The 23952-nt window shown below is 43.7% G+C and overlaps 1 protein-coding gene across 2 annotated transcripts in view; it reads left to right on the top strand.

Annotated features, from left to right (window-relative positions):
• samd4a (sterile alpha motif domain containing 4A) overlaps nucleotides 1–23952 on the top strand; it is a 98137-nt gene that overhangs the window by 63245 nt on the left and 10940 nt on the right. The window contains exons 4-12 of one of the 2 annotated variants that reach the window (XM_064927532.1): nucleotides 1695–2033; nucleotides 6920–7029; nucleotides 7404–7490; nucleotides 8997–9252; nucleotides 9948–10033; nucleotides 11150–11268; nucleotides 16707–16929; nucleotides 19234–19360; nucleotides 21583–21666. In XM_064927532.1, the coding sequence (XP_064783604.1) occupies nucleotides 1695–2033; nucleotides 6920–7029; nucleotides 7404–7490; nucleotides 8997–9252; nucleotides 9948–10033; nucleotides 11150–11268; nucleotides 16707–16929; nucleotides 19234–19360; nucleotides 21583–21666 (1431 nt within the window). The remainder of the gene's footprint in view (nucleotides 1–1694; nucleotides 2034–6919; nucleotides 7030–7403; nucleotides 7491–8996; nucleotides 9253–9947; nucleotides 10034–11149; nucleotides 11269–16706; nucleotides 16930–19233; nucleotides 19361–21582; nucleotides 21667–23952) is intronic. The other variant, XM_064927533.1, reaches the window with a different exon arrangement.

Below are 23952 nucleotides of genomic sequence, written 5' to 3'. Positions count from 1 at the left end.
ACCACGTCCCATCCCTTACCCATGTAAGGTAGCCTTTGTGGAGAGTCTGTATTTAAGGAAAATGGCTAATATTTAGGGACTGGAACTTGTAATGTTAGCTGGCCACCTATTTTAAACTCGCCCGTAAAGTCCTATACATAGCCAGGCTAACACAGTTAGTGGTGCCGCATATAGGGGGAGAAAGAGACTGACAGGCGACACAGACACCGGCCGGACAGTGGGCACATAAAGCTCTCTCCAGTACATCTTATTTTTTTTTGCCTTCGAAGCCAGCGTGCCCACTCCGTCTACTGGGCATTTCCATCTAAATTGGAGTTCATAGGAGCATGTCAAATTGGGCGTTCAATGAAAGCGAAGTCTTATATTTGTGACTTTTTATACATTTTGTTGTTACAAAGTGGGATTAAAATTGATTTAATTGTCTTTTTTTTGGTCAACGATCTACACAAAATACTCAGTCAAAGATTTGAACATTTATACATTTTTTTTTTATGAAAAGCGAAACGGGTCTATTATGATTGTTTCAGATTTGGTCTGTTCTGGACCAACCATATAATGGTCTTGTTTGGGGGTGGAACTCATTACCATAATAGCCACTGTGTAGAATAGTACCCAATTATGCAAAAGAAGGCTATTGCATATTTCTACATGTGTGTACCTATTCAGCATACATCACCATGAATATAATTATATTTAATATCCATAATTATACATTTCTGTATAGATCAGGGACGCATGATGTAATTCCATTACTGTCATTCCTTCACCAGAAGTAAATCCACTTCAGAAACTGTAGTTCAATATCCAAAATACATGTTTTCATCCTTGAGCATGCAGCATGCTTTTACCTCTCACTAGAGCCCCATCACTACCAGCCTACTTGCCTCATGTCATAGCTGACACCCCATTCTTTCTGCAGACATCTTTTGATTCTTAATTCGGAGCAGATATTTATAACAGAAATTTATGAAAACGTGGTTGAATTCAAAACTGAGGGAGATTTTACTGTAATTCTTTAACCAAGTATTGCATCTGCACAGTAAATGTGTTTTTGTGAATTTTTTTTGTGTAAATTGTTCAAAGTAGTCATTATGCATAGAGTTGGAAATCAATGGTTTTTGTTTGGCATACAATTTAAAGTGAAACATCTGAATCCGCATAAATCCGTTACTGTGGAATTGTCCTACTCCAGCTTCTGGAATGTTCTGTGACGCCATACAAGGTTTACCTGTTGTGTAGGTGTAAAAGCAGGGGAAAATGTCTGTCTCTCCCCCTCTCTCTTGCCTGCTTGTTTTTCCAACAAATAAAATAAATAGGACAAGTTGTGTTTTCTGTGACCCAACTGTGCTCAGCGGCCTCTTCAATCTAGCGACCTTCGGTTACTGGCCCAACGCTTTAACCACTAGGCTACCTGCCACCCCCACTTCCCTCTGGTACAGAAAGACAGAAGCCTCTGGCTGGGAGAACAGTGTGTTGTGAATGGACATTATAATCATCAGTAAATTGGTTACAGTAGTAGTTGAGCTGGGGGCTAAGACTCAGGTCTGGTCTGGGCCTCACCTATCCATGTCCCTACTAGCTCTCAAACTAACACAGTGTGTTATCATGGTAGTATCCTAGCAGAACTGAGCCCCTTTCTAACTGTCTGGGCCCCCCCCCCCCCCCCCCCCCTGTCTCTTGTGTGTGTCTTGCAGTCCTGTTTGGCGGCGGCGGAGGGCAGCACAGTCCCCTGAAGCGTTCGGTGTCCCTTACCCCCCCGATGAGTGATGGCTCCTTGGCCGGTTCCTCCTCCTTGGGTTTGGGTCATGGCTGGCTCTCCCAGGAGGACCTGCGCGGGCCCCGGGGAGGAGGAGGGCTGGGGCTGGCCCCCACCGACCCCCACCATGCACCCCTCTCCCCCCAGAGCAGCGTAGCGTCTTCGGGTAGTGGCGGCAGCGAGCACCTGGAGGACGCAGGTCTAGGAGGAGGAGGATGCTGTGGAGGAAGCTTGTACCGCAGGAGCACATTTCATAAGGAGGGCAGCGGCATGAGGGGTGAGTTCAGTACTCCACCGCTCTCATGCGTAGTTGGACAGGGTAGCATGGAGGAGGCAGCCATGGGGGCTAGGGGGGTAGAGGGTGTTCACTACAGGATGTCCCTCATCAACTGTTTTTGAGTTGACCGCGTCTGCCCCCCAAATGCATTTGATAGTTTGTTAGATATTTAGTGTAGTGATCCCGTCATTGATTAAAACTTCCACGTCTATCATCAGTTGAAACAGAGATTTGTGTCCTGGTCTGAGACGGTTAGTGTTTTCTAGAATGTCCTCTCCAGCAGTTGTGGTCTGTGCCGTTTAAGATTAAGGAGGACGTTATATTAGATGACTGTCATTCATATTCCATTCACCCAGCTCAATGAAACATCGATAGGTTTATACTACTAAACTCAGCAAAAAAAGAATGTCCTCTCACTGTCAACTGCATTTATTTTCAGCAAACTTAACATGTGTAAATATTTGTATGAACATAAGATCCAACAACAGACATAAACTGAACAAGTTCCACAGACATGTGACTAACAGAAATGGAATAATGTGTCCCTGAACAAAGCGGGTGTCAAAATCTAAGTAACTGTATCTGGTGTCAGTATCTGGTGTGGCCACCAGCTGCATTAAGTATTGCAGTGCATCTCCTCCTCATGGACTGCACCAGATTTGCCAGTTCTTGCTGTGAGATGTTACCCCACTCTTCCACCAAGGCACCTGCAAGTTCCCGGACATTTTGGGGGGGGAATGGCCCTAGCCCTCACCCTCCGATCCAACAGGTCCCAGACGTGCTCAATGGGATTGAAATCCAAGCTCTTCGCTGACCATGGCAGAACACTGATATTCCTGTCTTGCAAGAAATCATGTACAGAACGAGCAGTATGGCTGGTGGCATTGTCATGCTGGAGGGTCATGTCAGGATGAGCCTGCAGGAAGGGTACCACATGAGGGAGGAGGATGTCTTCCCTGTAAGGCACAGCGTTGAGATTGCCTGCAACGACAACAAGCTCAGTCCGATGATGCTGTGACACACCGCCCCAGACCATGACGGACCGGATCGATCCTGCTCCAGAGTACAGGCCTCGGTGTAACGCTCATTCCCTCAACGATAAACGCAAATCTGACCATCACCCCTGCCCAAAACCGCGACTCGTCAGTGAAGAGCACTTTTTGCCAGTCCTGTCTGGTCCAGCGACGGTGGGTTTCTGCCCATAGGCGACGTTGTTACCGGTGATGTCTGGTGAGGACCTGCCCTACAACAGGCCTACAACCCCTCAGTCCAGCCTCTCTCGGCCTATGATGGACAGTCTGAGCACTGATGGAGGGATTGGGCATTCCTGGTGTAACTCGGGCAGTTGTTGTTGCCATCTTGTACCTGTCCCGCAGGTGTGATGCTCGGATGTACCGATCCTGTGCAGGTGTTGTTACACGTGGTCTGCCACTGCGAGGCTGATCAGCTGTCCGTCCTGTCTCCTTGTAGCGCTGTCTTAGGCATCTCACAGTATGGACATTGCAATTTATTGCCCTGGCCACATCTGCAGTCCTAATGCTTCCTTGCAGCATGCCTAAAGCACGTTCACGCAGATGAGCAGGGACCCTGGGAATCTTTCTTTTGGTGTTTTTCATAGTCAGTAGAAAGGCCTCTTTAGTGTCATAAGTTTTCATAACTGTGACCTTAATTGCCTACCATCTGTAAGCCTTAGTCTTAACGACTGTTCCACAAGTGCATGTTCATCAATTGTTTATGGTTCATTGAACAAGCATGGGAAACAGTGTTTAAACCCTTTACAAAGAAGACCTGTGAAGTTATTTGGATTTTTACCAATTATCTTTGAAAGACAGGGTCCTGAAAAAGGGACATTTCTTTTTACTGAGTTTACATGATACCTGAATTTGCCCTGTACCCATCATGAGGTTGCTACAATCTGGCCTGCACATGAAAGTTTATAATGTAGTTGCACAGGTTTGAGAGACACATTGTAGGAATCAAGGTGACAGACGGTGACACATTCAATACCAGATTCAATACTGCCTTGCACACTCTTGCCTGCATCTAATCTGGTGTGCAATCATTAGTCCAAACAGTGTCAGTTCCGTTTTGCAACTTAAACAAGAGTTTAAGTGGATACATTTTTGTACTTGGTATTGGACAAATTCAGATAGGGCCCTGCCCACTTTCTTCCATTTGCTTCCGTGTTAAGAAATATTTTGCAATAGAATTAGCCGAATGAATACACCCCTGATCACCGCCGCACACACAGTTCACAGCGAGGCTATATACAGGGGGTACCGGTACAGAGTCAATGTGTGGGGGAACTGGCGAGGTGGATAAGAGCGTCTGCCAAATGACTTAAATGTAAATGTAACATTTCCTGGGACTCTTATTTAGAAACCGCTGCGTTCCTGATTGGATTTTTCTCATTCTTTTGCCTGCAATATCAGTTCTGTTATACTCACAGACAATATCTTTCCAGTTTTGGAAACTTTAGAGTTTTCTATCATAAGCTGTCAATTATATGCCAATTCTATTTTCTGGTCCTGAAAAATAGCCTGTTTACTTTGGGAATGTTATTTTTCCAAAAATAAAAAAAATGAACCCTAGATTCAACAAGTTAAGTAAGCGCAACACAGGATGCATTGGCCAATTAATTGAAAGCTTTGGCCTGCTTATATAAAGTGGGTACTACTTGTTTGCTGAAATGGATGCAAGAGTAAAGTTCATAACATGGCTCGATCACTTTCACGAGGTGCGGAAACACCCTATTCTCATTTCAGATACAAAAATGTATAAACATAGCCTGCTCTTGTAATTTCTTTAGACTGGTCAGAATCTGCTGCCAAGGGTTGCTTGAATGTAGAGGGGAGACGTTGTTGTGGTGTTTCTTTGCGTTTCCGTCTTGCTCTTGTATACTGGGGTGACGTCGGCGTAAATGTGTCAACATACGGAGTGTTCAAAACATCTTTCCAGGACATAACTTTCACCTGGTCAGTATATGATTCTGTATTGATGTCACTTGGTAAATCCATCCAGGAGACCGGTTAAAGAAGGAATTGCCTTGAGACTATTACCATTCAGAGTGTGAATGGGCAAGACAAAAGACTTGTCTTTTGAAAAGGGGATTTACATTTTAGTCATTTAGCTTATCCAGAGGGACTTGCAGTAATGAGTGGATACATTTTTGTACTTGGTAGTACGTGCGCACCGGTTTGAGTGTGTCAAGAACTGCAATGCTGCTGGGGTTTTCACGCTCCACCGTTTCCCGTGTGAATCAAGAATGGTCCACCACCCAAAGGACATCCAGCCAACTTGACACAACTGTGGGAAGCAATGGAGTCAACATGGGCCAGCGTCCCTGTGGAACGCTTTCAACACCTTGTGGAGTGCATGCCCCAATGAATTAAGGCTGTTCTGCGGGCAAAGGGGCAACTCAATTTTAGGAAGATGTTCCTAATGTTTTGTACAGGTGTTGGCAACTGCAAAAATAATTCTCGTTGAGCGTGGCGACATACTGTTAACGTTTTATTCACAACTCTCACAACTCTCCTCGAAGTTCCCTGCTGCGCCTCACAAATGGACAGTATGAAATGTGCCAATTCAGATGTTAACTTTGATTACAACGTGAGCATTGGCTCTCGTTGTTTTAATGGAATATTCTGAAACGTTTTTTTCAGTTCAGATTTACTCAACAAACATAGGCCTACAATGCAGCGTAGGCATAGCCTATAGACCTAGTGTTTTTCATTTTGTTTCTTTTTTTAATGTATTCATTCGGGTTCACAGTGCAGACTGAACCGAGGTCCCCATACCTAACGGTTCGGTACGAATACTGTACCTGGTGACTTCTGGGCCAAGTTTTGGTTGGTTTGGTTGGCCCCCGCATCTTGTCTGTGCAAGCACTTGAGTGAATGGGGCAATAGGAAACAAGACCCCCGTTGCTTGGTATTTTAAGTTGTTATGCGCCACCACCGCTCATGTTAAGGGCTCCAATATGGCTTGACTAGCGACGACAGAGTACTGTCAGGACAGGAGCGTACATGCTCTTATCGGTCTCTGATGTTGCCTTTATAGGGTGGCTTTCTATAAGACCCTGTTGCATGCGCAGTCTCAGGACACAGATACAGTGACATCTGGTTCCTAGTGTACCCCTTATAACCTTGAACCATTACCAATATGCACAAGTTTGCATAAGCAGTCCTAAGCATCTGGGCTCCTATTCAGACTGTATCTGTGACTAGGAGTGCCGATCTAATCCATATACTCTTATTCATTACAGTCTAAAAGGCAAAACTGATCCTATATCAGCACTCCTACTCCGAAACTTTGAACACGAGCATGAATGGTACAACCTGCTAACAGTGGAGGTTTCTGGTGTTTGCCTTTGCATGGGGTCAATGTTTTTTCCCTTTTCTAGTAGAAAGAAAGGCCATTTTAGGCTTTGTTTAGAGCCTGGTGTTTGCATCTAAGTTTGACGTACACCGTTAAAGTACTGTGTTACCAATACATTATGCTGTGACAATGAAATGTGATTTAAAGCAGTAAAATAAAATACTTCTAAGGTAATTGACATTCACACTCACCACATAACATACAAAGCAAACGATAGAACCAAAACTCCTTAGCGAGCGATCTGAGGAGGTCTAAAAAGGGTCATGGTCTCAGTGTTTTACATCACGGCTTTGACTTGAAGGATAAGAGTTGAAGGGATAAGTCCCTATGGGCCCAGGTCCAAAGTAATCCACTAAATAGGGAATAGGATGCTATTTGGGACGGAGTCTGAGACACTAGGAGAGTTTTAATGGTGAGAGGGAATGTCAGAAAGGACACTCATATCAGTGTTGTTACATTGACTTACTACAGCTGTGCCTAAGACATTTGTCTGACGTGTGTGCCTACAGATGTCCCGGCCTGGCTGAAAAGCCTCCGTCTCCACAAATATGCGGCTCTATTCTCCACCATGACGTACGACGAGATGATGTCACTGACCGAACAACAGCTGGAATCACAGGTCAGTAGCAACAAGGAATACCTAAGGAAACTTACTAGGAGCATAAAGGCAATTTTAAGGAATTGTTACGGTAGTGAAAGTCTGTCTCCAGTTTCTAGTACTGTACTTTTGTCGTCTTCCTCAAAGAGCTGATAGACAAGAACCGGTATTGTAAGAGTTGTAACAGGATGTTATAAAGGCTCATTCATGCTTATAACAACTTATAAAGTAGTATTCTTTTTTTAATGGGAGGCTTTAAGTAAAGTGATTCAGAAATGTTCAGTTGAACACGTTGATTAATTACCCTTTTCATTATGTATTTCTTTAACTTGTCGTTGGTGTGTGTTTGTGGTGAAGGAATGTTGAAAGAGTGAAATTATATTCATTTTCTGCAGAATGTCACCAAAGGGGCGCGCCACAAGATAGTCATCAGCATCCACAAACTGAAGGAGCGCCAGAACATGCTGCGCTGCCTAGAGAAGGTCAGTGGTGCAAGCTGTCAATTTCTTAGGTTGAGTAAGTTGTCACGAAGCTTCTACAATGTTTTGCTAAGTGAGGCCCAATCCCAAATCAACCCCTGAAACCTTCTCCCTATGCACTTATTGAAATCTAAGAACATTTGATAGGTATAAGTAATATGGTTAAGTGAGCAATATTACCATATTGCTTACACCTGTCAAATCCTCTCAGATCTGTGACAGTCAGGGTCAATTTGGGATTGGGCCTGTGTGAAATAGGCAGACAATTGGGGTCAGCGTTTCACTTCCTGTCTAAAGGATCGGTCAACTGAAGTTTGGGCAGTTGCTCTTTTTCTTTTTCCTCTCTTCGTCTGTGCTGAGTGGAAAAGACTTGACAGGTAAAAACAATACAGTATGTCTGAACCTGACGAGCTGTCTAGTCATGAGGAAGAGGGCCAAGTGAGAGACCTTGGATCCTTCCATTTTTCTTCGAGAGGGAGGTAAAAGGAATTGAGGAAACGAGGCTGGAGGAAGCAAAGATTCGACTGCTAGTAATGTTTTTAGACACAGCCACGGTAGCTCTTCATTTGATGGCTTGCTCACCTGTCAGTTATTTTAGATCAGTACAGATGAAGAGGACACAGGTAGAGAAAATACACTTTTTCGACTAGAGAAGATAACGTCTGAGCCCTGTGTCTATAAGGGTCTCGGACAATGGCTGTCAAGGTCCCGGCGGGGTGTCTTCTCTTATAGGGCCTTCTAAATTCAAGCCTGACCTTTTTCACCAGGGGCTCTTCATTCAAAAATGTGCTTCTGCGCTACATTTGTATGGTTTGGGGGTGAAACAAGACACATGTTGCTTGGTATTTCAAGTTTTTATGCGCTTGCTTGCCACTCATGTTACGGGCTCAGATATGGATTTGACTACCAGCAGAAGTACTGGACAGGGGACACAGAGGATGCATCCAAAATGGCACCCTATTCCCTATCGTGAACTACTTTTGACCAGTGTCAAAATTAGTGGAGCGCTGGTCAAAAGTAGTGCACTATATAGGGAATAGGACGTCATTTGGGATGCAGGCAGACCGGACAGGATAGTAGTGAAATGTGTGTATTTTTGCTGATGAGGTCGGAGAGCGTTTCCTCCCTTTCATGTCCAAAATATCCCGCCGCCTGACAGCCGCTGTTGTAGAAAGGACTGACGGAGACTCATAACCCCTCTGGGCTATGAGTATTTGTTTCCCTTACTGTAACGGTCCGGAACTGTTTGGTACCATATGTCTCTTTGATGTTAAAGAAGCACCTTCATTATAGATCATGCTGACTAATTTCCTTTCTCCCTTCTCTCTGCTATATCTCCTCCTCCCCTGCTCTCCTCTCTTTCACTTCATCTTTACTGTACCCCTTTGTGACCTTCCCTCTCTTGCTCCCATTCCTTAATTCTCTCCCCTTCTATCACTTTGTTTCCTCCTCCTTCCTTTTCTCTCTCTCACATTCTCTTTCCCTTTAATTTTCTCTCTCCTTTCCCAGGACGTGTTGGAAGGGGGTAACCTGCGCGCCCCTCTTGCCGAGCTCCACCAGATGATCCTGACACCCATCAAGGCTGTGGCCAGCGACGAGTCGTTGCCCTCCTCGACCACACAGCAACCCCTGTTGAGCCTTGAGGGGAAGAGCAGCGCCGCCCCTGGCTCTCACCTGGCCCCCGGAGGAGGGGAAGGGGAGACGGGGGCTACCCTCATCGCCGAGGGGGACATCCCCGGCCAGTTCACTCGCGTCATGGGCAAAGGTAGAGGATCTAGTCCCATAGATTGGGAAGTTAAGTTGTCGTAACGTTGTCACTTGCACGGCACATTTGTGTGATAGACTGCACAGAAAGAAACCAAACACCTGGTGTCACAATGTGGTCACTATTTAACTTCAAAACCATTTTCATATTTTTCATTAGTCCACCATATGCTCCCAAATATTATAATTTTGCCTAATAGGAAGCCTGTGTTGACTTCTGGAAAGGTTTCATGATGATGATGATACAAAACACAACTTCAAGGCTTTTTGCGTTTACTTGTTTTTGGGCATTAGGAGACTGAAAGCGATTTAACTTTGTAGACATGCAACATTTTATTTGACTATCAAAAACAGATTATTGAAAAACATACTAAAATGAACAATTGTAAGACAGCCCTTAGCCGATGGTATGGTATATGGCCAATATACCATAATTCTATAATTCTAGTACGTGGGCGTTTTGGTTTCTTGACTTCCCATAGACTTCCCTTCCCTCTCCCTAACCACCTCAGTGCTATGTACTGAACAAACAGTGGACATTTTGGAAGAAATGTGGAATATGGATATCAGTGTGGCCACGTTTCCCCTTGCTCAAACCCTGTGTCCTTAAATCCCCCTGCTTTGGGGAAAGTAATTCACCCGCTCTCTTTTTCTTTCTTTTTTTGTCCTCCCTTCTCTCTCTCCTCTCTCTCCCAGTTTGCACACAGCTCCTGGTGTCCAGGCCAGATGAAGAGAACATCAGCTCCTATATGCAGCTCATTGACAAGTGCCTTCTGCATGAGGTACACACACACAGAGAGACAGAGAGACTTTTCTTCAGACCCTTATTTATATAATGGGTGAATGTTTCACATTAGAGCAGCAGTTGTCATCTACATTTCAAGGGGAAACGGACTCTGCTTTTGTGTGTTCATAACCTCACAGTATTTTAGACATGTATTACATTCTGTATCAGCTCAAGTGTGAAAGCTGGATATTGGAAATTGTAAAACAATACAAAGGTATACTGAACAAAAATGTAAACGCAACACGCAGCCATTTCAACGCTTTTACTGTGTTACAGTTCATATAAGGAAATTAGTCAATTGAAATAAATTCATTAGGCCCTAATCTATGGATTTCACATGACTGGGCAAGGGCACAGCCATGGGTGGGCCTGGGAGGGGATAGACCCCACCAACTTGGGCGCCGGGAGCAAGCCCAGACAATCAGAATGTGTTTTTCTCCACAAAAGGGCTTTATTTATACAGAAATACTCTTCAGTTTCATCAGCTGTCCAAGTGACTGGTCTCATACGATCCCGCAGGTGAAGAAGCTGGATGTGGAGGTCCTGGGCTGGCATGGTTACTTACACATGGCCTGTGGTTATGAGGCCGGGTTGGACGTACTGTCAAATTCTCTAAAACAACTTCAAATCTCTGGCAACAGTGGTGTACATTCCTGCAGTCAGCATGCCAATTGCATGCTCCCTCAACTTGAGACATCTGTGGCATTGTGTTGTGTGACAAAACTGCACATTTTAGAGTGGCCTTTTATTGTCACCATAAGTCGTTTGTACTGTGTAATGATCATGCTGTTTAATCAACTTCTTGACATGCCACACCTGTCAGGTGGATGGATTATCTTAGCAAAGGAGAAATACTCATTAACAGGGATGTAAACAAATTTGTGCTATATTTTAAAGAAATAAACTTATTGTGTATATGGAGAATTTCTGGGATATTTTATTTCAGCTCACTACATGTTGTGTTTTATATTTTTGTTCAGTATATTTCTAGTGTAGTGGGGCCATAAAAAAATCCAAATAAACTAACAAAGCTGAACTGCAAAACCCTAAGTCATGGTCTTTCTCCTACTCTTTGGCCCTGCAACCTCTCCTTTCCCCTCTCCTCTCTCAGGCATTCACTGAGACACAGAAGAAGCGGCTGTTGTCATGGAAACAGCAGGTGCAGAAGCTGTTCCGCTCGTTCCCCAGGAAGACTCTCCTGGACATGGCGGGCTACCGGGCGCAGAGGAGGTAGATTAGACCACACACACACACACACACACAAATCGATACACATAGACAGAGATATGTATACACTACCGTTAAAAAGTTTAGGGTCATTGTTTTTGAAAGAAAACTACCTTTTTTGTCCATTAAAATAACATCAAATTGAGCAGAAATACATTGTTAATGTTGTAAATGACTATTGTAGCTGGAAACAGCAGATTTTTTATGGAATATCTACACCGGCGTACAGAGGCCATTATCAGCAACCGGCACTCCTGTGTTCCAAATGGCACGTTGTGTTAGCTAATCCAAGTGTATCATTTTAACAGGCTAATTGATCATTAGAAAACCCTTTTGCAATTATGTTAGCACAGCTGAAAACTGTCATCCTGATTTTTAAAGAAGCAATAAAACTGTCCTTCGTTAGACTAGTTGAGTATCTGGAGCATAAGCATTTATGAGTTCGATTGCAGGCTCAAAATGGCCAGAAAAAAATGACTTTCTTCTGAAACTCGTCACTCTATTCTTGTTCTGAGAAATTAAGGCTTTTCTATGTGTGAAATTGCCAAGAAACTGAAGATCTGGTACAATACTGTGTACTACTCCCTTCACAAAACAGCACAAATGGGCTCTAACCAGAATAGAAAGAGGAGTGGGAGGCCCCGGTGCACAACTGAGCAAGAGGACAAGTAAATTGGAGTGTCTAGTTTGAGACTGGCAGCTTCATTAAATAGTACCTGCAAAACACAACAGTGAAGGGGAGACTCCGGGATGCCAGCCTTCCATGCAGAGTTGCAAAGAAAAAGCCATATCTCAGACTGGCCAATAAAAAGAAAAGATTAAGATGGGTAAAAGTACACTGACACTGGACAGAGAAACTCTGCCTAGAGAGCCAGCATCCCAGAGTCTTCCCAGAGACTTCACTTTTGAACTGTAGTGTATATACAAAAAAAAGTATGTGAAACCTTTGGAATTACCTGGATTTCTGCATAAATTGGTTTTCAAATATTTCTTGTCTATATTGAATGCATCATTTAAACATTCATAGTGTAGGTTGGAAAAAGTATGTGAACCCCTAGGCTAATGACTTCTCCAAAAGCTATTTGGAGTCAGGAGATGCCTAACCTGGATTCCAATCAATGAGACGAGATTTGAGTTGTTGGTTAGAGCTGCCCTGCCCTATTAAAAAACACTCACATAATTTGAGTTTTCTATTCACAAGAAGCATTGCCTGATGTGAATCATGCCTCGAACAAAAGAGATCTCAGAAGAATTGTTGACTTACATAAAGCTGGAAAGGGTTACAGAATTATCTCGAAAAGCCTTGATGTTCATCAGTCTACAGTAAGACAAATGGTCTATAAATGGAGAAAGTTCAGCACTGTTGCTACTCTCCCTAGGAGTGGCTGTCCTACGAAGATGCCTGAAAGACCACAGTGCAGAATATTCAATGAGGTTAACTCTTGATACTACCCATCCCGGATCCGGGATCGTGAATACAGCCTCAGGCTCATTAGCATAACGCAACGTTAACGTTAATAATATGCCTGCTCTCAAGCTTAGCCTTTTCTTAACAACACTGTCATCTCAGATTTTCAAAATATGCTTTTGAACCATAGCAAATCAAGCATTTGTGTAAGAGTATTGCAAGCTAGCTTAGCATTTTGCGTAGCATTTAGCACGCAACATTTTCACAAAAACCAGATAACCAAATAAATAAAATCATTTACCTTTGAAGAGCTTCGGATGTTTTCAATGAGGAGACTCTCAGTTACATAGCAAATGTTCAGTTTTTCCTGAAAGAATCTTTGTGTAGGAGAAATCGCTCCGTTTTGTACATCACATTTGGCTACCGAAACGAACCGAAAATTCAGTCACCAAAACATCAAACTTTTTCCGAATTAACTCCATAATATCGACCGAAACATGGCAAACGTTGTTTAGAATCAATCCTCAAGGTGTTTTTTCACATATCTCTTCATTGATATGCCGTTCGTGGAAGCCTGCTTTCACCTCAGAATCCCATGGCAAAATACCAGCAGCTGAAAATGACGCACCAATTTCGACAGAGGACACCGGGCGGACACCTGGAAAATGTAGTCTCTTATGGTCAAGCTTCCAATGATATGCCTACAAATACGTCACAATGCTGCAGACACCTTGGGGAAACGATAGATAGGGCAGGCTCATTCCTCTCGCATTCACAGCCATATAAGGAGACAATGGAAAACAGAGCCTCAAAAATCCTGCTCATTTCCTGGTTGCCGTTTCATCTTGGTTTTGCCTGTAGCTCCTGTTCTAGGGCACCCACAGACAATATCTTTGCAGTTCTGGAAAATTCAGAGTTTTCTTTCCAAAGCTATCAATTATATGCATAGTCGAGCATCTTTTTGTGACAAAATATCTTGTTTAAAACGGGAACGTTTTTCATCCAAAAATGAAATTGCGCCCCCAGAGTTTCAAGAGGTTAAGAAGAATCCTAGAGTGTCAGCTAAAGACTTACAGAAATCTCTGGAACACGCTAGCATCTCTGTCGACAAGTCTACGATACATAAAACACTAAACAAGAATGCTGTTCATGGGAGGACACCACAGAAGAAGCAACTGCTGTCAAAAAAAAAACATTGCTTGCACGTATGAAGTTTGCAAAAGAGCACCAGGATGTTCCACAGCGCTACTGGCAAAATATTCTGTGGACAGATTAAACTACAGTTGAGTTGTTTGGAAGGAACACAACACTATGTGTGGAGAAAAAAGGCACAGCACACCAACATCAAAACCTCCTCCCAAACTGTAAAGGAGCTTGCTATCATCGACAGAAAAATGAATTCCCATGTTTATCAAAAAAATATTTCAGGAGAATGTAAGACTCTCTGTCCTCCAATTGAAGCTTAACAGAGGTTGTATGATGCAACAGGACAACGACCCAAAACACAGAAGTAAATCAACAAAATAATCGATTCAAAATAAGAAAATATGCCTTCTGGAGTGGCCCAGTCAGAGTCTTGACCTAAACCCGATTTGAGATGCTGTGGCATGACCTTGAGAGTGGTTCACACCAGATAGCCCATGAATATTGCTGAACTTAAACAGTTTTGTAAAGAGGAATTGTCCAAAATTCCTCCTGACCATTGTGCAGATCTTTTTTTTGTTTTTTTGTTATTGCTACCAAAGGAGGGTCAACCAGTTATAAATCCAAGGATTCACATACTTTTTCCAGCCTGCACTGTGAATGTTTACACTGTGTGTTCAATACAGTCATGAAAACATATGATTGTTTGTGTGTTATTAGTTCAAGCAGACTGTGTTTGTCTATTGTTGTGACTTTGATTGATGCAGAAATCCAGGTAATTCCAAAGGGTTCACTGCATAATGATATATAATACAGTGGAGCAAAAAAGTATTTAGTCAGCCACCAATTGTGCAAGTTCTCTCACTTAAAAAGATGAGAGGCCTGTAATTTTCATCATAGGTACAGTTCAACTATGACAGACAAAATGAAAAAAAAAATCTAGAAAATCACACTAGGATTTTTAATGAATTTATTTGCAAAAGATGGTGGAAAATAAGTATTTGGTCAATAACAAAAGTTTATCTCAATACTTTGTTATATATACCATTTGTTGGCAATGACAGAGGTCAAAAGTTTTCTGTATGTCTTCACAAAGTTTTCACACACTGTTGCTGGTATTTTGGCCCATTCCTCCATGCAGATCTCCTAGAGCAGTGATGTTTTGAGGCTGTTGCTGGGCAACACTGACTTTCAACTCCCTCCAAAGATTTTCTATGGGGTTGAGATCTGGAGACTGGCTAGGCCACTCCAGGACCTTGAAATGCTTCTTACGAAGCCACTCCTTCGTTGCCCGGGCGGTGTGTTTGGGATCATTGTCATGCTGAAAGCCCCAGCCACGTTTAATCTTCAATGCCCTTGCTGATGGAAAGAGGTTTTCACTCAAAATCTCAAGATACATGGCCCCATTCATTCTTTCCTTTACACGGATCAGTCTTCCTGGTCCCTTTGCAGAAAAACAGCCCCAAAGCATGATGAGTCCAGCCCCATGCTTCAACGTAAATGTGTGGTGTTCTTTGGATGCAACTCAGCATTCTTTGTCCTCTAAACACGACGAGTTGAGTTTTTACCAAAAAGTTATATTTTGGTTTCATTTGACCATATGACATTCTCCCAATCTTCTTCTGGATCATCCAAATGCTCTCTAGCAAACTTCAGACGGGCCTGGACATGTACTGGCTAAGCAGGGGGACACGTCTGGCACTGCAGGATTTGAGTCCCTGGCGGCATAGTGTGTTACTGATGGTAGGCTTTGTTACTTTGGTCCCAGTTCTCTGCAGGTCATTCACTAGGTCCCCCCGTGTGGTTCTGGGATTTTTGCTCACCGTTCTTGTGATCATTTTGACCCCACGGAGTGAGATCTTGCGTGGAGCCCCAGATCGAGGGAGATTATCAGCGGTCTTGTATGTCTTCCATTTCCTAATAATTGCTCCCACAGTTGATTTCTTCAAACCAAGCTGCTTACTTATTGCAGATTGTCTTCCCAGCCTGGTGCAGGTCCTTTGACAGCTCTTTGGTCTTGGCCATAGTGGAGTTTAGAGTGTGACTGTTTGAGGTTGTGGACAGGTGTCTTTTATACTGATAACAAGTTCAAACAGGTGCCATTAATACAGGTAACGAGTGGAGGACAGAGGAGCCTCTTAAAGAAGAAGTTACAGGTCTGTGAGAGCCAGAAATCTTGCTTGTTTGTAGGTGACCAAATACTTATTTTCCACCATAATTTGCAAATAAATTCACTAAAAGTCCTACAATGTGATTTTTCATCTTTTTAAGTGGGAGAACTTGCACAATTGGTCGCTGACTAAATACTTTTTTGCCCCTATATATATATATATATATATATATATATATATATATATATATATATATATATACATATATACATATATATACACACACACACACACACACACACACACACACACACACACACACACACACACACACACACACACACACACGGACTAACCTCTCCTCCTGCTCTTGACACCATCTGTTCTCTCACCCACATCTGACTCCTTTTTTTCCTCTCTAGCCATTCTGGATGTTTGTCTGTTTTCAGCATCACTTTTTATTACCAACACTTGTTATTATCACCACCACCAAGTTGTACTCAACGACTTCCTCGGCTAAATGTTTTAAAAGGTCAAATAATGTAGCTACAGAGCCTGTTCTCGAGTGACAATACTCCCCCTGTTCTTGACTCATACAACTCCACTCCAGAAATCAGGGTTCCCTGCGACCACGCTTTTGCCAACTTTCCCATCTCCTCAGTCAATCAAATGTATTTTATAAAGCCCCTTTTAAACTGGCAGTTGTCACAAAGTGCTTTACCTCCTTTTTATTTCTTAAAAAAAATTATGATCCAAGTGCTATTTCTCTCTCCGTGCAGCAGCAGCAGTAGCCGGGGCTTCGGCCAGTCCAACTCTCTCCCCACGGCGGGCTGCGTGGGGGGCAGCAGTAGCATGTCGGCCCGCCGGAGCCTGCGCCAGTTCCAGATGCCCTCACGGAGCTTGCCCGGTGCCAGGCTTGGCCTGCTGGGCACCGCCGGCCTCCTGGGACCCACACCGCGCAGCGCCAGCAGCACCTCCACCGGTCTCAAGCAGGGACGACAGGTGGGGACACTTCTGACTGTAAACTTCTCCTAGGCACTTAGCCACTACCCCTAGCCTATGCAATTGATGTAGAGTTCTTCTTTTGTGATGTTACATTGCAGAGTCTCCCTTTTAGGCAGGGACGGCATATGAGGACGCCCGATCTAACCTTATCTTAGCCCCTAGCATCTGCCCACATCGGCGTCCTCAACTCAAATATTTTCACAAGTGTCCGATTAACATTAATGTGTAGCGTCTAAAGTCTGAGTTAACCTCACATTTCCAGATTTTGGCCATTCATTTAAGATCTGAAAGGATTTTTAAGGTTATGTTATATTGCTGAATTTGCCTACCTTTTTAATGGGAGGACATCCCTATCAGCTTCAATCACAATTTGGTTCACTACAGTAGTGGAAAATGGGTAGTGATGTAAAGGGTACTGATACAAAGGGGACCTACATGCAGAAACAACAACGTTATTGTATTCTCATACTGAAGGGGTGCTGCGTATATGCCTATATACAGCGGGAGAAAACCACTACTTGGTCAAGTGTCTGGATTTTTTATTTTTTTATTTTACCTTTATTTAACTAGGCAAGTCAGTTAAGAACAAATTCTTATTTTCAATGACGGCCTAGGAACAGTGGGTTAACTGCCTGTTCAGGGGCAGAACGACAGATTTGTACCTTGTCAGCTCGGGGATTTGAACTTGCAACCTTCCGGTTACTAGTCCAATTGCTCTAACCACTAGGCTACCCTGCCGATTCTGGAATCATCCCATCACACAGAGAAATAATCAAACTCCTAACAATACCCTCTTTCAGATCTGTCCCGAACTATCATCCCCTTTGAATTACATAGTTGTAAAGACAGTCATAGAAACAAATACAACCATAAGGGGGAAAACGCAACAGCGGAGGGAAAGAAAGGCAGCGTCAGTGGCGTGTCGGGTGAAGTGGCTGGAACTTGTAGGCGGATCCCGCATTCCACAGACCCTACATCACTAGTGCTCATTGGAACAGTTCTCCACTCCACAGCAGGGATAACCTGGCACACATCTGCTATGCTCCCATTCTGCATTTCTTTATGTATCCTTACAATGGGAAGGAATTCCAAACCGCTTCCTCCACAGTCCGCACACTTTCTCCATCTGACCATTTTTTGGGGACTAAATCAAAAAGTATGGAATGTGTGTATTAAAAGAAAGGGGGGAGGAGGTGGGAGAGAGACTGGGGTGAGTCATTGTTAGGGCGGTGGTGGTGTAGGGGGAGGGGTGACGGAGAGCAGAGGGGAAAGGGAGGAGAAGGAGAGAGAGCAAGTGAGCTAGTCAGAGGCAGTGAGAACAGTGCACAGGCATTTCCTGTTTTTCCCTGGCTCTCTGTATGGGAGGGCCGGGAAAGGGGGACAGCAAGACAGAGAGTGGGGAGTAGAGGGAGAGAGAAAGAGTGGGGAGTAGAGGGAGAGGGAAAGAGTGGGGAGTCGAGGGAGAGAGAAAGAGTGGGGAGTAGAGGGAGAGAGAAGGTTGAATGTATAATAGGCAGGTTACAGAGAGGTATCTGCATGGCTAAAGTGTCAGTAGTTTGAGGTTAAATGGGGGGAGAGAAAGGGAGAACAAGAAAAGGTTGACTTTATAATGGCTCAGTAGTTATAGGCTAGAGTGAAAACACCTGGTGTGCCCTCCCCTAGTTTTTACACACTTTTATAAAGCCACCCCCGGGTGTGTATTTAGTTATGTGATAGTCCTAGTTAATACAATTTTGCGGAAATTAATGTGAGTCCATTTTGATCAGAGTGTAACCAAAATGTATATTGCTCATGATTGAAATTGTAAACCAAAAGGTTGGACTATTGGCCTATAAGTCATGCAGAAGTATTGTGAAATCTCATTTTTAAATATAAATTAAATTGCACTTATTGAGTGAGGTGCTCTCAGTAGTTTGTCTAATGTAGGGGTCTCAAACTGCAATTTGAGGGGGCCAAGGTCGGAGGTGGGTATTTCAAGTATCGCCAACAATGTGCAGAACTGTATATCATGATATTATTTTGCCGTCATAGGGACATTAATATATTTCCCAACATTGTCTGTTAGTGGTTAGATTTGTTGCACCCGTTTTTGGAATTGTGCCAGTTTAGATGGTCTAATGAACCAAAGATATATGACCTCTAGCCTCCAAGTGAGCACAAAACTTTGAAGTCGTGGTTTCAACATCTTTTCAACAAAAAAAAAAGTATTTTCAACCAAGCACAACGTCTTTTAAACGTCTTGTGCTCATAGGGCTATCAGTCTGTTGTGGCTGTCTGTGTGACTATCAGTTTGTTCAACAGGGTTTATGGTTTGCCAACCCCGGAGGCAGTAATAGCATGCCCAGCCGAACCCACAGCTCAGTGCAGAGGACCCGCTCCTTGCCTGTCCACACCACGCCACACACCATGGTCATGTTTCAACAGTCTGGTAAGAAATCACACACACACGCACACTCAGTTACACGATACATACACGTGCGCACACACACTTTGTCACACATTACTCTACTGTACAAGGTAGTCCTTTCTATATTTCTGTTCCTCTCTTTCTTTATCTTAGCCTCTCTTTCTCTCTTCCTCTTTTTTTCTTTTCCCTCTCTCTCTCTCCTTTTTGTATTGCCAGCTCTCAGCAGCCTAACATCCTCAGTGCTACCTTCCTCTTTGTTAGCCTGGAGACAGATGCTGTAATGCCACAGGGCATTACACACACTGCTCTCATCTGCATACCAATGCAGGACAACAGCCTGAGGTAAAGATCCCATTCAAGTCCAATGTTCTGCTCTGTAATGGCTGGATCCTTAATTCTATTTTCAGCCGTAGCCGCGGGGTAAACTGGACATCAATGTGACAGCGGGGATTTCCTCTTCCGGCCTGTCTTTCATAGGGAACCAAAGAGTATTCCCCCTTTTTTAGAATGGAGAGGAAGGAGGAGGGAGGGCGGTTTCAGGGGGAAAGAGGGAATGCAGCCGTATGTGAGGAAGGGAATGAGGGAAGAGTCAGTGGACTGTTACAATGAGCCTCTTTGTGTTGGGTGGCTGAGCAGCCCTGGCACCCTTTCCCTGCCTTTCTCTCTTTCCCTCCTTCATTCTCTCCCTCCCTTCTACAGCTCTGCAGAGTCATACACACTGCACATGCACTCGGGGGTGGCTGGAGTTGGAGCCGGGCCAGAGTATGTAGCTGCCTGGAAAGCTAGGCCTGGACTCGCCCTCTCTCAATCTGTCTCTCTCTCTCCCCTATTTCTCAAACTGACGCTAGACAGATTAAATGATTGATTAAAACAGAGACTATACAGGGAGAATGATGGGATGAAGTAAGGGGAGTGTGTGTGTGTGCATGGAGGGGCCAGGATTTGAGGCCTAAAAATAGCCAGTGGCTGACTGTTCTGTCTATCCAGCCAGTACGACGGCAAGTGCATAACTCAGCTCTTCTCTCTACCCACAAGGGATTTTCACAGCCGCCCGGGCTGCGTTGACTCCGCTTAAGGTAGGCAGGAGCAGCTTAAGGCTAACCGATGGCCTAGATATCCCCTCGTGATAGCTAGCTAAGGAGCTCACAACTGAGCTGAGGGGGCTGCTAGGCTAACAAGTTAGCAACTTGTCTCAGGGGGGGGGGGGTGTGAGTTTATGGGTCCCCCTTGTGGCGGAATGGGTGACTTTGAACTTGAGAAGTACACACACACACACCTCACTCACACATGCGCAACAAACCACCCCAATTTGAGTAACCCAAATGACTGGGTATTGTATTTAAGGGGTGTAATGTGTAGACAGTTGGTTAGTTGGCGGTGTAGATTATCAGATTAAGCACGGCACACACAGTGGGGTTGAATGGAGGTCATTGTTACCACGACCGCCCCGCACAAACTGGGATTTGGAGCCCATGATAATTAATTCCTTTGTCTGCTGCCATTTTGGTGTGGTGGTGTTAGGAAAGGTTAAAGTATTGGGATCAAGACATTTTGATGAACTTCATTTCAACTCTTTTTTGTGCTCAATTGGAATAGTAGACTCTGATGTGGTATTTTGTGGTTTGTAGAGGACTGTGAAAAAATGCATCATTATTTTGATTGTAAAGTCTTTGAGCTATTTTCACAGTGGTTATGTTGATGTTGGAACTTTCTGGGGGTCTTTACCTGGCCTTTTTATGTATGGGTATACACACATTTATCATACTCTTTCAGTTGTTTGTTTAGCTTTTTATTTTAGCTGAGCTTTCACAGTGGTTGAGGGTACGTTGTAACATTGGTGGTGTTCTCCAGGTAGTTGGTTGTGGGTACATTGTTGTGTTGTTCTCTGGGTAGTTGGTTGTGGGTACATTGTAATGTCGCAGTGCTGTCCTGGTAGTTAGTTGTGTGAACGTTGTTATAACATTGTGGTGTTGGTCTCCAGGTAGTTGGTTGTGGGTACGTTATGTTGCAGTGCTGTCCTGGTAGTTAGTTGTAATGTTGCAGTCTTCTCCGGGTAGTTGGTTGTGTGTATGTTGTTGTGACATTGTGGTGGTCTCCAGGTAGTTGATTGTGTGTACGTTGATGTACTGTTGCAGAATTCTCTAGGGAGTTAGTTGTGTGTACGTTGTTGTAATTTTGCAGTGTTGTTCTCCGGGTAGTTGGTTGTGTGTATGTTGTTGTAACATTGTGGTGGTGTTCTCCAGATCTCCAAGTGCCAGTGACGGAACCAGACATCAACAACCGGCTGGAGTCTCTGTGTTTGAGTATGACAGAGCATGCCCTGGGAGGTAGGAGCACCACAACCATCCATGAACACACACATACGAATTCACACACACCAGTTAATACTGTACTTCTTAGTCAATACACACATGCACACAGTACTGTATCTGATGTCCCACTTGGTTTATTCACACGTGCGCACATGCACAGAAAGAAAGTTGTACGCACTCGCGCTCTCTCTCTCACTCACACACGCACACACCCTTTGCCCTCAGAACAGCCTTAATTCGTCGGGGCATGGACACTACAAGGTGTCAAAAGCATTCCACAGGGATGTTGGTTCATTTTGAGGCCAATGCTTCCCACAGTTGTCAAGTTGGCTGGATGTCCTTTGGGTGGTGGATAATTCTTGATACACACGGTAAACTGTTGAGCATGAAAAATCCAGCAGCGGTGCAGTTCTTGTTACAAACGCGCCTGGCACCTACTACCATACCTTGTTCAAAGGCACTTAAGCCTTTTGTCTTGCCCATTCACCCTCTGAATGGCACACATACACAATCCTTGTCTCAAGGCTTAAAAATCCTTATTTGACCTGTCTGCTTCCCTTCATCTACACTGATTTGAAGTGGATTTAACAAATGACATCAATAAGGGATCATGCCTTTTACCTGGATTCACCTGGTCAGCCTATGTCATAGAAAGAGCAGGTGTTCTTAATGTTTTGTATAATCAGTGTATACATGTGCAAATAAACAGACAAAAGGTGTCAACTTTGGAATTCCCTCTATACACACACAAACAAACAGCAGACAAACGGAGTGTCTCTACCCAGAAACTGTTCAACCTCTTTTCAATTTTTGCCTAAAATGACATACCCAAATCGAACTGCCAGTAGCTCAGGCCCTGAAGCAAGGATATGCATATTCTTGATACCATTTGAAAAGGAACACTTTGAAGTTTGTGGAAATGTAAATTAATGTAGGATAATATAACACATTAGATCTGGTAAAATATAATACAAAGGGAAAAAAAACATGCATTTAAAAATGAAATTTGAAATGCAAGAGAAAGAAATATGACTTAGGAATCTAGGGGCAATTTAGATTTTGGCCACAAGTTTTAGACTGAGCCAATGAACCATTGCATTTCTGTTCAAAATGTTGTATCAAGACTGCCCAAATGTGCCTAATTGGTTTATTAATAACTTTTCATGTTCATAACTGTGCACTCTCCTCAAAACACTTCATGGTGTTCTTTCACTGTTAATAGCTACTGTAAATTGGGCAGTGCAGTTAGATTAACAAGAATTTAAGTTTCTGCCAATATCAGGCATGTCAATGTCCTGGGAAATGTTCTTGTTTAATCGCATTAGCCTACGTTAGCTCAACCGTCCCACGGGGGACCCACTGATCCTGTAGAGGTTTTAAAGGAAAAAAGAAGTTACGGGTGAGTCATTTGCCAAGTCATCGGGAACATTCATATGTCTTGTCAGAATGTAACCGTAATACTAATGAAGCCAGCAACATACAGTGAATACATCCAGAGTCTCAACTCCCCAAAGATGATGGCTTGCCTGTAGCCAGACCTGGGTTCATATATTATTCAAGATCATTTCAAATGCTTTAGCTGTGCTTGCTTGAACCTGCAATAGAACAGGCCCTCCAGGAAGGCTAAAGCAATTGCTCAAAGTATTTGAAATATTTCAAATAGTATTTGAGCCCATGTTTGGCTGTAGCCAGGGTGTGTCTCCACAATTAATCCACACGACGATAGAAGGGTGGAGTGGACAGGAGAGGAAGGGAGATGGATAATCGCAGTAACCATTCCCATGTGAAGTGAAGTTTAGCTTTAAATAAAGGGGCTGTTTTCTCTCTCCCCGGCCTCACCAGCACAGAGGCAGAGACAGTGGCCCTCAGTGCTCGGTGCAGAGCTAGGATGGACAAGCACCGCTTTGTGTAGGTGGACACACACATAGGCCCAGAGCAGAGGTGGTTAGCTGAGGAGTGCTAGTCCCAGACTGGACCCTTCCTCTCTACTGTAACCCTCTGCCCCTCCTTTCTCTCGCTCTCTATAACATACTGAATCCACAGAATATAAATTTAGAACCAAAGTACTCATTGTGAATGGAATAACCCTGTGCCCTTATTTACAAATCGAGTAAATACTGTCCAATAGAAATCTGTCAGCTCTAAAAATGACCAAACTCTCTTTTCTTTTAACCAATTTGACAGAACGCTGCCAAGTAATTTCCCTAATATTGACATGCTTCCAGACGTTACCCTGTTAGGCAGTTCTGTAGATGTGAAAGGATTGGATATCCATTATGGTGAACATTTCATCAAGCCTAT

Source organism: Oncorhynchus masou, chromosome 21 (genome assembly GCF_036934945.1).
Source record: "Oncorhynchus masou masou isolate Uvic2021 chromosome 21, UVic_Omas_1.1, whole genome shotgun sequence".
Classification (NCBI taxonomy): domain Eukaryota; kingdom Metazoa; phylum Chordata; class Actinopteri; order Salmoniformes; family Salmonidae; genus Oncorhynchus; species Oncorhynchus masou.
This window is presented reverse-complemented; position numbering and strand designations above follow the sequence as displayed.